Here is a 13,258-nt window from a genome sequence, read left to right as displayed (position 1 = left end):
TTATTGCAGTCACTGAACTTTACATCACAAGGAAAGATGCAAGGGATTTTCAGAAAGACATCTGTCATTTAACAGTGACAGTGACCTCGGCACTGACGAGCAATTCAAATCCCCAGTGATGGAAACAAATTAACCCCTTGGTACACAGTGGGTTGAGAACTCCAGCATTAGGACTGCTGCTCACTCTAACAGTACAGCCTACAGAAGATTTTACCTTCAGACAAGCAGTAGATGGAATGAGGTATATTTTTTAAATTGTAATTGCTGTACATAAAAAACACTTATGGCATTATTTAACATCATGCTATTGACAGTCTTCAAAAGGTGCAAAGGAATTTCAGTGGCAGAAGTAAAACCTTCACTGAAAAACATTTATAACGTAGTATTTAAGGACTGGGCACACACACATCCTTTATATATTTCACATGACAATCAGGTTTTACCAAGAGGGTGTTCAGTCAGTCAGATTCAGAACTGGGACACTCTAGAGATCCTGCGTAGTCTTTTCACTAGGAACTGCTACAACATTGGCCTGCAACCTGACCTGACCCCAACTTCTATACATAGTCCTAAGGAAACCCAGGGAGAAATACAAAATCTGCCCATATATTCTAGACACTCAGCAGATGTCTGCAGAGCGAGAAGAGGGATAGGCCATAGAGATTACTCCACCCCAATGACTCTAGTAGCCCCCATGATACCTATAGAGAATAGGACTGGACAAGAAGCTCTAAGGAATAATATAGTAAGACCTTCAGCCCTGCTTGACCCCACCTCACATTCTGTGCATTTCCACATAGAAAACTAGCACAACACAAGACAGAGTACCGCTCCTTTCCTTCCAGTCAACTGCACTACTTGGCTTAGCCTCACAACACCTGAACTGACTATTCACTTTTTCCAAAGGAAAATGCGTAAGAGAGACACGTGGTGGGAAACCTATGGTTGAGTCTGGCAGAGAACTCTGCTCTCTTAACTGTTTACAGTTTCATCAATCTTATGAGGGAGGAGATGCCCATGTAGCATCACAGATTGCTTAGTAGTCAATAGGATTGTTCCTTTCTCCCCCCCCTCCCCATTTTTAAGTTGTCTTCTGTGGCATTTAACAAGCGTGTTATTTATAACTAACAGAAACAAGAAGTTACAGCAATAGATACAAATGCTGAAAAACAGGGCAATACCATATGGAGCCCCAGACTATACTGATGAAATCAGTTCTAGGCTTTTAAAATAAAATGTGGTAGAGATTGCGTAAGATTTACCCTTGCCTGAATAATAACAGTTAAAATAAGTTCGCTTTCTAAAATACATATTCTAGCCCAATGAACAGACGTTTGATCAGCAAGCAAAACACAGTCGACGTTAGCTAGGATGGCTACACAATAGCGGTCCCTATGGCCTTAACAGAGTATGCCACTGTACTCCAGGTAAACAGCGACTGCATGCTAAACAAATCGCTGATCTGCCATCACAGTCCCCTCCCTCAGAGTAATTAGCTTCCAGATGGATGCCTTTAACACAGACTAAAATATTCAGACAACATAAAGCACATTTAGATCTTAAGGCAACTGTAAATTGTCCACTGCCACGTGTAGTAGCTACATGCTTACCTTAGCTATGTTCTGGGAAATTCAAACAGGCTCCAACATGTTTCAGTCATCTCAGTGTGGAAAGAGGAAGACTGATTTACAGGTACTCTTGAAGGAGCCTTACCAATTGATGGTTTAATGATACAGCAACCTTACAGACTGGTAACAATAGAAAACAAAAGGATCTGGACCACAATGTTATTAGCTGGTGACGAAGGTCCTCTATCTTATGACCTTTCCGAAGTGAGAAGATTGAAAAGGATTGTACATTGACCAGGATGCTCTTTTTTAAATGGAGCACATCGACACTTGTGACTCTCTTCCTAAGTCCATACGCTGTTAAGAGCTGTTCTGGTCTTAACAATCTTTGACAAATATTCACTTAAATATGCAGTAGGTTGTGCTTATTCACAATATATGCTATCCATTCTTAGCTTTTTTGGTACCCCACAAAAGCTCCCAACATTCTTGACATACCTTCACCAGATCTGGGTATATAGAGAACCCTACAAACACAGAAACAGTTTGGAATACACATGTTCTAGAGTCTACATGGAAGATGTATAAGGTAAAGAGGAGTGAAGATGGCAAGTCTCCATAAAAAGAACAGGCACATTTGGTGTGAAAACTCAAATGTTTGACCTGCAGGGGACCACAAAGGCAAGCAGGTTATTTATTCCTTGTTCTCCCGTAACACTTGGTATTCTTCAATCCTGAAAAAAAAGAAAAACTACCACACTTCTGCATATAGGCAGAACTTTGTTTTAAATCAGAATCACAGGATGGTAGGGGTCTTGTTAAGCAGCTTTCTATGTTTTTGCCTCAGCAGATTTTGATGTTCCAGTTCACCCTCTAGGTATTTACTCCTTTTGCTGTGGGCATCAGCTTTGAAGTACCAAAGGATGGGTTGAGGAAAGCTTACATTTGTAGAATAAGATCAGAAGCTCTTTCGTTTTAGATGTTGGACTTCCATTTATACACATTTTTATTTATACAGAAAGGCTTATTCATTGGCTAGCTGTATTTAAAACCAGTCAAATCTGTTTAAAGACAGCTGAATTGAGCTGCGGGACTTAGAAGAGCTACAGTTATTTTAAAGCAAGTACAATATTGTAAGCCTAAAAATTTAGGACAATTTTAGAAATTAACTTAAAACCAAATTAAAGAGATGATACGTTATTCATTTTTATACTTAACTCAGATCAAACCTTCATTGCTAACAAACCTGATGTAAAATTTCAATCCTCTCACATGATTTGAGGGAATTCATTGCAGGCTTTAGACCCAAGAGTATGCGGGACTTACCAAGCCTTTCCTTGCTTTAAGTTGGGAGGAAGCATTTAGGAGAGACCCAACTCTCTGATGGTTATGGGCATTCCTTACAATAAAGTTTCTCCCTACAATCCTAAAAGCTGAGTGGGTGAGGACTTCATTTAGTGGAAGGATAACCAATTGAAGAAAAGCTCTGGATCCCCTATTTTAGCATTGCTTGAAAAGAGCGGGAGGCATTCCAGCATCTGAAAAATATTGGAAGATTAGACTGGCATTTAAAGAAAAGCTTGATTTTTTTTGTAGAAGCCTGTTGGCAGAAGACAGCAAGAAAATGTATAGTTAATATTTCAGCAAACTGAAAACCGTTTTAATTTATTCTTAACTGTAAGCAATACAGGAAAAGCCAAAGCAAGAGAATCTATAGGCTCATTTCAAGATTTCAATCCTTTGCGTAGCATGAAAACAAGCCAAATATTACATGGGTGTGATGCTAATCGTTCTACAGTTATACTGTGTAGCAAAAAATAATTGTATATAAAAAGCCTAGTGCATTTGGGCTGCAATACACATAAGAACACACACATATGGTAGTTATTCAGTATGTGTAAGTTGCAAGGATTAGTGCCCATATTTTTTTCTACTGTACTGTACTCCCTACCTTGCAAGTTCAACCTAAGTAAACAAAACAAAAAACACAAACAAAAAACCACAAAATATTTTTTCAACATTTCTCAGAGCAAAAAGATTTAAGTTCTAGCTCCAGAAAGAGGTAGTTAGAACGTGAGACTATTTGCATGTACTTCTTCAGCCCAACTACTATGAACCAACACACCATTAAGAAGTGTCCTGTAAAAGATTAAAAACGCAGCAAGGTGTTTCCAACAGAAATAAAATAGCATTAGTATCACTGTGCAATTCAAATCCTTGCAATTGTTGTGCAAAGTACATCCTCACCTGAAACATTCCATGCAGTGTTGGCTACTCAGATCAGAGGTACCACACCTTCTCTGTTGATTCCACTCAAGATACTAAAGACTTCTACAGCTCATGCACTGGAACAGGATTAGAGAAAGATCTTGCCTGTAATCTAGGACAACCTTTTTTATTCCCCAACAAATGTTTTTAAACATTCTGAAATACTTAACATCACCTGAAGCCACTTATTACCAACCGCAAAATTCCTTCTCAAACCTCTCAATATCCATACCAGCATGGGACCTATACCCACCAGCTGCCTAAACTCCAACTAGTTGCTTTTCCCTAATCAACTGACTCTCCAAGAAACATCATTAGTAACCAGTCATCATCTGGAGTGTGAACCATCAACAACTGTATTTTAAGTCCAGTTTTCCACTGATCTTTCATTTAGTTAACCTGGTCTTCGGGGATGGGGGATATAACTATGCTCACGAATTGTTTGTGGTTTTATAAACTGTATCACTTGAGGTAGTCAACATTCCAAGAAGGTTCTTTAGAAAAAGATCTAGGGAAAGGCATATGTTACTGCAATCAACACTTACAAACAGTCAGGAAATTGACAGCACATAGCTGGTCTTTGGTGAATGCAAAGGAAACTGGAAAGGTCTCTTAGCAGGGATGTGTACATAAATATACCTGTATATTCCATCAGGCACCTTCATCCAGAACTGCCTAAAACTGTGGACTTTATTTCCGAGATTCTGAAACAAATAAATGCAATCTCCACTCAGTTTGGAATAAGGGGGTGGGGAGGCACAGCTTACCACGAATCTGCCATCTGGAAAGGGCAGCCATCACTCCCTCTGAAATTATTTCCATACTTTGTTACTGATGTAGGAAATTAATTTAATTTGATGAAACATTAGCTACATGAGGGACGCAGGGACTCCATTAAAAGTTCCTTTTAAGCCTACAGAAAAGGGTAATTTTGTCCATTATAATCAGCAGTTCCCTCCCCCCTCAAAATCTGTCATCTAAGTTCAAGCTATCACTTAACACACTTTATAGGTGAGAACCGTCAGTATACAGGAGTAGTCAATTATGTATTTTAGATTACGGTGAAGTCAAGAATGCTTAGAGTTCAAAGATCCTGAGGTCATAGTGGATAAAACGACTACAGCAATGGAAAAAAAGTACTGAGATCATAGGTAGAAGGGCTCATCTTAGCTGCTTAGAAGCAACTTAGTTCTCTCCCACTAGTAAAGGAGCCATAGACAAAGACCAAAACAACCCACCACTTGCAGAAATTTGGGCAGCATCTCGGTTCTCTTAACTACTGCAAACAAGTTCTCATGCTAAAGGTCTCGCCAGTTTCTAGAACACTGATACAGTTCCTGTTAAGTTGTCTGGGAAGAGATCAGCGTCTTCCTCTTGTAGGGCAAGAGATCTACAAATAGAACACATAAATAGTTGAGTGACCAGCTTGTAAGGCAGAAGGGGAGATTACATCTTAAAAGCAATGCAAATATGAATCTTAATCCTAGCCTTAAAATAGAGAACAGGAGAATGAGTGTTTATAGGTCTAGGGAATACTTTGTTATTTTAAGCTTACGTATCCAAAAGAGATACTGCAGGCTTAATGCATCTTTCAACCAACCCATGCTAACTTTTAGTTCCAAGCTAACCCACTTAGAGGTACAACCATTAAGTCTACATTATGCTGATTTTTTTTAAATGGAAAAATATAAGCCATATAGAAAACAAGAGGTCAAGGGACCAAGCTGCCTCTCTGTTTCCTCACAATGTTGTATTTTCTTCTCCCCAAGCTACGCTAAAAGGCAACAGCTAAATGACTACAATACACAGCATTCTTCGGAGTTGACTGCTACTACACTTTCTGGTGGTCTAATATCTAAATCAAGTATTCCCCCATAATACTTGCACACTTTCCCCAGTTCTACAATAGATCACTGAAAAAGCAAATTGGTTCGCGTTTGAGGTTAGAATTATTTTAATTCTATCTAACTTCTGTCCGCTCTCTGCTTATATCACCTGTATACAGCAATGGCTACACAAAATTAACACAAAGGTTCTCCAACAGAAAGGTGCACAAATTACATATATGATACTTTGAAAAAAATCTCCCATAATGACCACAAGAGATTGTACAGTTACTTCTGTTAAGTTACCACATTTAAGAAAAAATGATGTAAATTACTTAGCTATACTTAGAAATAGTTAAATCAGACATTTCCAGTTCTCATTAGTCAAAAGCCAGATTAGAAGGAACTGTGGAAAAAACCAAGTGTACTTATATATAATTTCTAAGTTAGACAACAGTGCACAGCACGTAAATATACTGAAAGCATGCTTCCCTTAGGCACATATGAAGGTGAAAGTGCTTATCTGTCCTGGTAGGCGGAGTCTGAATACATCAAAAATCAGCAATAAATAACATGAGTCACTAAGATGCAACTACAAATTTTAAATAATTTCAATCATATCAATCAAGATTTGATTTGAAACCCATTCGGTAGTCAGCATGGGGAAATACTTAACTATAGACACTTTAAACAGTAACATTTCTTAAGTGTTTTATTGCTACAAACTGATACATCTTATCACAAAAAGCTACAAAGCATATTATAACACATACTCTATTATACAGAGTGCAATGCAGTCCCCAAAACAGCCACACTCAACAGCACAATTTTTGAAGTTACTCCTTCTGTACTAAGAGGTAAATATGGTAAGCTTATGCCATACAGCATTTAATGTATTTACCCCACAGACACACCTTTCTTTTCAACTGATTAGACCAAAAATTATTATTATATCCAATTTCAATACACACATCAAAAAAATAGGATGCTTAAAAAAATATACAACACAATGTTTTAATCAGCTTTAACAGTCAGTTTGCTATAAAAAGCTCAACTAAAATAGTCTTAATTTCATTTTAAACAAAATCAGAAACACAGAGGAATTATATAAACAAGTTCTCCACGGAATGGAATGCATGCACACGGTGGGGAATCTTCAACAACTTCATTTGAGACTATTAAAAAGTCTTAGCCACTTTAAAGCAGAAATAAAAAGCTGTTTTGCCCCCCTTAATATATTTTCATTTTCTTGCACTTAGTTATCTTCAGTGTGGTCTAAAGTGAAGTCAGTTTGTTCTTCAGTTTCTTCTTCCTCTTCTTCCTCCTCTTCTTCCTCACCCTCAACTGGCTCATCAGCTTTGTCCTCTTCTTCTGTCTGCTGCTCCTGAGCCTGATCATTAATTTCAAAAGGATTTTCACCCTGAAGCAGAAAGTTGAAAACAAACACTTTGATATTTATTTCAAACATAGAATAATACTCATCATTTCAGTGAATGAAAAGGGCAGCCACTAAGAAATGCTATGGTATTTTATACAGCTTTTTAATAGTGTTTCTCGCCCCCCCCCCCCCAAAAAAAAAATCAAAACAGATTTGATTTAAAGTTAGCAATACCTCATTTTTATGCACACTGGAAATTGGGATCCCAATAAACTGTTTTAATGAAAGTAGAAATGGCATTGAGAAAAAGCCAAAGTATGCTACACACAAACTTCAGTTTAACTTCAACGTTCAGTAAATTAAAATTACAGGGTTAAGTTTCAACACATTTTTAAGAACTACAGCTGCTTCCTTTTTCTCCCCAATTAAAACCAAATCTGAACAGAAGAGTTTCGTTCTGCTTTTCCTTATTCACAGTTTTTATTCACTCTGAATAATTCTATCAAAAAGGCAAACTCTTCAGTAAATTAAAGAAATCTAGAATTAATTACATTGACCTAGCCTGAAATTCATTCCATTGCTGATCTAGAAAAATTATCAAGCAGATTTCTCAGAAGTATTTTAAATATGGTGGCATTCTAGTTTCACATTTTCTCTATTTCATAAAATAATTCAGTACAAAACATACCTCAGCTTTCACTTGTTTCAGATATTTAAGAACTATGAATAATCAACAAATAATAAAGAATAACAACATGAAGTATTAGGAGTTTCTTTGCTAAAGGTCCTTTCATGTTCAAGTATCTGACATAGCAAGTCTGATCTGAACATATGACACCAACCACAAACTACACTAGGATTGGGATTTCATGAATATTATTTAAAAGATGATCCAAAAGAAAAATTGAGTACTAGGCCCCTTGTCCTTTTTTGCTTACTTATAAAAAGAAACATAAATATTTTTACTTCAGTTACATTTTTCAGGTAGGGTCTTCCAGGTGCCTAAAAAATTAGAAAGCTATAAAAACATTTAGCAGATGCCACTAAACAAAAACTTCACTTCATTGTTATTCTAAGATCAAAACAAATCATAAAATCAGATTTAAAGAGTAACCCAAGGAAAGCAGAATTCTTTGAGACCATGTTATTCCAAGTCCCTAGATAATTTCATGCATGCACTTTGTAATGGCCAGTCTACAGCACTTAGATGGTAGTGTCTGTTGAGCCCAAACAACTCATAGCCTAATCAAAGACATAGCTGCCACGTACAAACCCCATGAATAAGGTAGTATTTAAACTTCTTAAAGGTACTAAGTTTGGCTTTTTTAGAAGTAGATTCTCATAGGTAAGGTTCAAGTACATAGAAAGCTGGTTACCATAATTTATCTGAGCCCTATGAAAACAAGAAAACCCCATATCTCAGTTAAAACTCATGCCATTTTTAGATGATCCACTATTACTGTCAAGCACCATAGGGCTACAGAACACCAAGGAGTATTTCACTGAATAGGTAACAGTGTCCAGCATTGAAATACCAAAAATATTTATTAGCTTAGTAAACCGTTTCATGAAAAAAAACATATGGAAAAGCAAGTGCCCAAACCAATTCAATTCCAACATCAATGGAAAGCATCGTGAAATAAAAAGACTGAGCATCCAAACCTTAATTCAATAAGGATTAGTGCAACTCCCCGAAATTGAACTCGTCTACTTTCCTTTTTGGATAGAAGTGTGAAAGGCCTCCTGATTGCAAAGCCTCTAGTGCCGTTTTCCTTGGGTTCAGACAGATATTTTCACTCACATTTAGGTACAGGAACACGGACTTCCAAAGACAGATAGAAATAAGCTAATTACTGAGTTAAGAATACTCCACCTGGTTAGCTTCAAACACATGCTCATCAGTAGACATTACAGAGGGAAGACAGGTATATTAAGAGTTTCATATGGCCTAATGGAGAGAATTGTTTCCTAGCAACAGAAAACAAAAAGTGGCCTTTCTCTGTAAATGATTCACAGGGTATCAGAAGCCCTTTTATAGGTCTTACACAAAAGGAAAGATTAAAATCCTCTCATGTTTAGGCTAGGCATAATGATGAACTGTAGCTAAAAGAACGCACTTCTAAAAGGACTACTTCCACACTCCTGCAGACAACTTCTGACTGTCCCTGACTCTTGGGGACAAGCTACAGAAAATTGTTACACTTCATTCCTGTGGAGACAGTACGTCGCTTCTGGCTAACCTAGCAGAACTGGATTCAGCACACTACTTCTGGCTGAACAGATCTCTATACAATAATAACAAAAAAAAATTAAGTTGCTTTCCCCAACTGTTTTTTCAGAGAAAAATGCACTTTTCAAGTTCTCAAACTAAGGAGAAAGTTACTGCCCTCACGGGGAAGATCCTAACAACTGCGCTCTCTTCCAGTGATGTAGCATCAGAGGCATCCAGCACAGCATGCAGAGCCAATTTTGACGCTAGTTGATTTTGACAGCCACACATCTTCCCAGATGGCTTTAAAAAACAGAACAAAAAAACCCAGAAAACAAGAACACAGGCACACCACTGAACTGCTGCAGAAAGACTTTATGATGCCTACAGAGCATAAAAACACAAGCAGGTAAGTAGTTTATTCCCAAGAGATGCATTCTTTGGGTTCCTTGTCTCTAGAATATTTAAATTGCAGAGAAAGCTTAAGACTGAACTGGTATTTACAATCAAAGCCTCAGGATTCAAATGTCCCCAGAAACCACTCTCTCTATCTATTTATAACAGGTCTCACAAACCTGACCCCAAAAGATACCGAAGTCTGCCTACCTAACTGGTAAACTTTAGAATGCCTTCACTAATACACATGATGAAGCCATTCTGAGATACAGTGACAGAAAATGTCAACCTCTATGATGCAACCTCTTAAGCAACATCCAAGCAGCTTTTAATCATAGACATCATTCTACTATGAAGTTCTAAATGGTCCAAAATTAGAGACAGTCATGACTTCATCAAGTGGTAACTTTTTGCCTGAGAAACAAGACAGTCTTTTTTTCCTCCTTATTATAAGGGACTTGCTACAGGTTCATAAAACTTCTAAGATTATTGTTTCAGAGTGGCCTGCAGGTGCGTTGTGGTGGATTTTTCTCCTTCCCCCTTCTTTACAATATGGATGTAGGAGAATAAGGAGATATGAAGAACTTTGAAAAAGCATACAAAGAGTACATTGGAAGCACAAAAGGGTACCACACAAGACCAACACTGGGGAAACAGAGGGCTCTTTAAAAGAATGGCCATGGTAAGAAACAATCCTTTCAAGGTTCTTTGATTAAAATATCTGTGATGAAGATATCAAACGAGATTAAGAGGAAAGGTTCCTTGCATGCAAAGGAGAGGATGCAAACAATATGCTGTTAATTTAAGCACTGAATTAGATTTTCAAATATAGGAATCGAAAAAAATCATGGAATAAGAGAGTGTAAAAGATGGCCACTATCTTTTACCATCAGCATCATAAAAACCACATGCAAGTTTTGACGACTGGAAATCTCAGTTCTGCTACAGTAGTTTTCTGGAAACTGAATGGAGAAGTTTCCAACAATACAGACACCAGCTCCAAAGCGGCAGCAGCACCGGGAACCGAAGCAGTGCTTTGTGACAGAAGACACGATACAGGAAATGATAGTCCTAACAGTGGGGTCCAGCAGAAGACTGAAAGAATGGTACACATGACAGAGTTATTCCAATACTAACAGATCCAAGGAAGTTGCATTAGTAAATTAAGGCGGCCACCTTTAAGAAACGCTATTTTCCAGCATTATGATTCTTGTTGCACTCATCATCGGCTGTGGCACTAACAACCCCTGTCAAGACCTATCTGGACCTTTGTTTTTTTCCTTTCTGTTCATAACTCTAGCCACTGACCAGAAGCGTAACAAAGATCAGAGCCTTTATGAAACACCAGGAGCTCTTCTAAAGCCACATCATCTAATTTACTGAAGCTGTCTTCTGTGGAGACGGGACATTAATTGCAAATGGCTTGAAACAAACAAAAAACCCACACCCAACACATGAGGGATTATCTTAGGCTAACTCCATACAGATCCTTCCATTTTCAGTGGACGTCACAGGCACCTTTACCATGTCAAAAAAAAATTAAAAATTAAAAAGATAGCTTAACTCAGTGAAAATTACCAAGGGCGATTTAACCTTTACACCTTTGCTACAGCTGATGTGTCCAAGCTTACAGAACTAGCTGAAAGATTCCAGTTCAAGTATGCATACTTATTTAGCACGTACAGGTAAATACTACAAAGTTTGCACTTACTTCTTAAAAAGATTTTGCTGTGAAATTTGAAAATCTAAAACTGACTTCATAATTAAATGGTTATATATGAAAATATTTGAAAATGTTTACAGCCAAAAAAAAATTTTCTTTCTGCTTTCCTTTTCACAGGGCAAACTAGAAACATGTAGTTAAAGAAAAATGAAAGTCGAGTGTTTGTAGAATGGCACATTTGAAGCTGTAAGTTTGTTTAAAATGAATGCATCTATTTGCTTTCTTTCCTTTTGCACATACAGCAAACAATGTGTGAAGCAGTGTCTAGTTAGAGAGAAGATTAAATCAAAGGGCAAAAGAGATTTTCCATTAAGCATTGGGTAGAGGAATAAGTCACAGATAGAATGGCGTTCTACTCAAAAAAAGTAGCCAAGGTGTCCCAAGTAAAACAGCAATTGTTATTGACTGTCAATTAGCTTACTCCAGACCAGAAGTCATGATCCACTCCCTCATTTTCAGTCAAACATTACCCAGAGCTTTCAACCTTGGAAGGTCTTACACAATGCAACACGCAGCAAATATCCTCAAAATTGATCACCTGCTGCCAGGTGTCAGCCAGCCAATCAACCCAAATTGCATTAAATTGTCATCCTCCAAGCAGGAGCTCCATGGGGCGACCAAAATGGCTTAAGCAGAATTTTTCACACAATGGGGGAAGGTGGGTCCCAAATACTGGTTGTAGTAAAGAGGTGGATGACTACTACTCTCGGCAGGGTGTGGTTCTAGAAGGCAGTATTGGCCTCAACAGAAAAAGAACTTTCTCTAATTCAACTCTATTTGGGATATGCACCTCTTCTAGGCCACATATTAAAAGAACAAACTTCCCAATATGCACACAGAAATCCAGCAGTGTAATAGAAAAGGAAAAAAAAAACACACACCTTTAATCTTTTTTGCTCATGTCAAACTGTATCAATAGGGATGCATAAAAATGAGGAGTTGCTGACCTGCGATTTTCTTCTTCTTTTGTCAAAGGCATTTGTGATGTTGACGACCTGCCTTTGCAACAGCCTCGCAGAGTCTTCCCTGCTCTGAATTTCCTCCTTCCACGCTGCATATGCAGGATAGACAACACTTTCCAAAACAATGTTGGGTTTGGGGTTTTTGGGTGTTTTTTTTGTTTGGTTGGTTGGTTGGTTTTTTTGGTTGGAGGGTAAGGAGGGGTGTTTCCCCAAGCCAGTCTGCCCTTCATTTCAAAGCAAGCTATTTTTGGCTGTAACAAGGATTTCCCACTCTCCTGGAAGCCGCAGGCACCAAATGCATGCATCGCACACTCTGATTCATCACATGCTGTATAATAAAACTAGACTCCTTCAGTCTGCTGTTGATTACACATCTGGATAAGGATGAGAGGGATTTGCATAACCAGAAGCCAGATATATCTCACTGAACAGGTGCTGCTGAATCATAGAATCATAGAATCATAGAATCATACAGGTTGGAAAAGACCTCTAAGATCATCGTGTCCAACCGTCAACCCAACACCACCATGCCCACTACACCATGTCCCTAAGGGCCTCATCTACACGTCTTTTAAATACCTCCAGGGATGGTGACTCCACCACTTCCCTGGGCAGCCTGTTCCAAGGCCTAACCACTCTTTCAGTAAAGAAATTTTTCCTAATGTCCAATCTAAACCTCCCTTGGCGCAACTTGAAGCCATTTCCTCTTGTCCTATCGCTAGTTACTTGGGAGAAGAGACCAACACCCACCTCGCTACAACCTCCTTTCAGGTAGTTGTAGAGCGCGATGAGGTCTCCCCTCAGCCTCCTCTTCTCCAGGCTAAACAAGTGCATTAAGTTCAATCCACCCCAGGAAATACCAGTGCTAGGCATTCTGAAAAGGTCAGTGGTCTCCTTGCAAAGACAATCTTGCAAATTTTATCTTCCT

At 38.3% G+C, this 13,258-nt stretch overlaps 1 protein-coding gene across 5 annotated transcripts in view; it reads right to left on the bottom strand.

Annotated features, from left to right (window-relative positions):
- Positions 1–6,356: 6,356 nt before the first annotated feature.
- ZNF326 (zinc finger protein 326) overlaps positions 6,357–13,258 on the bottom strand; it is a 29,939-nt gene continuing 23,037 nt past the window's right edge. For 3 of the 5 annotated variants that reach the window (XM_075156248.1, XM_075156250.1, XM_075156252.1), the window contains 2 exons: positions 7,275–7,313; positions 6,357–7,082 (listed from right to left, as the gene is read on the bottom strand). In XM_075156248.1, the coding sequence (XP_075012349.1) occupies positions 6,918–7,082; positions 7,275–7,313 (204 nt within the window). In that variant the 3' untranslated portion in view covers positions 6,357–6,917. The remainder of the gene's footprint in view (positions 7,083–7,274; positions 7,314–13,258) is intronic. The other 2 variants (XM_075156249.1, XM_075156253.1) reach the window with 1 other exon arrangement.

This window comes from Calonectris borealis, chromosome 8, assembly GCF_964195595.1.
Source record: "Calonectris borealis chromosome 8, bCalBor7.hap1.2, whole genome shotgun sequence".
Taxonomy (NCBI): Eukaryota; Metazoa; Chordata; class Aves; order Procellariiformes; family Procellariidae; genus Calonectris; species Calonectris borealis.
This window is presented reverse-complemented; position numbering and strand designations above follow the sequence as displayed.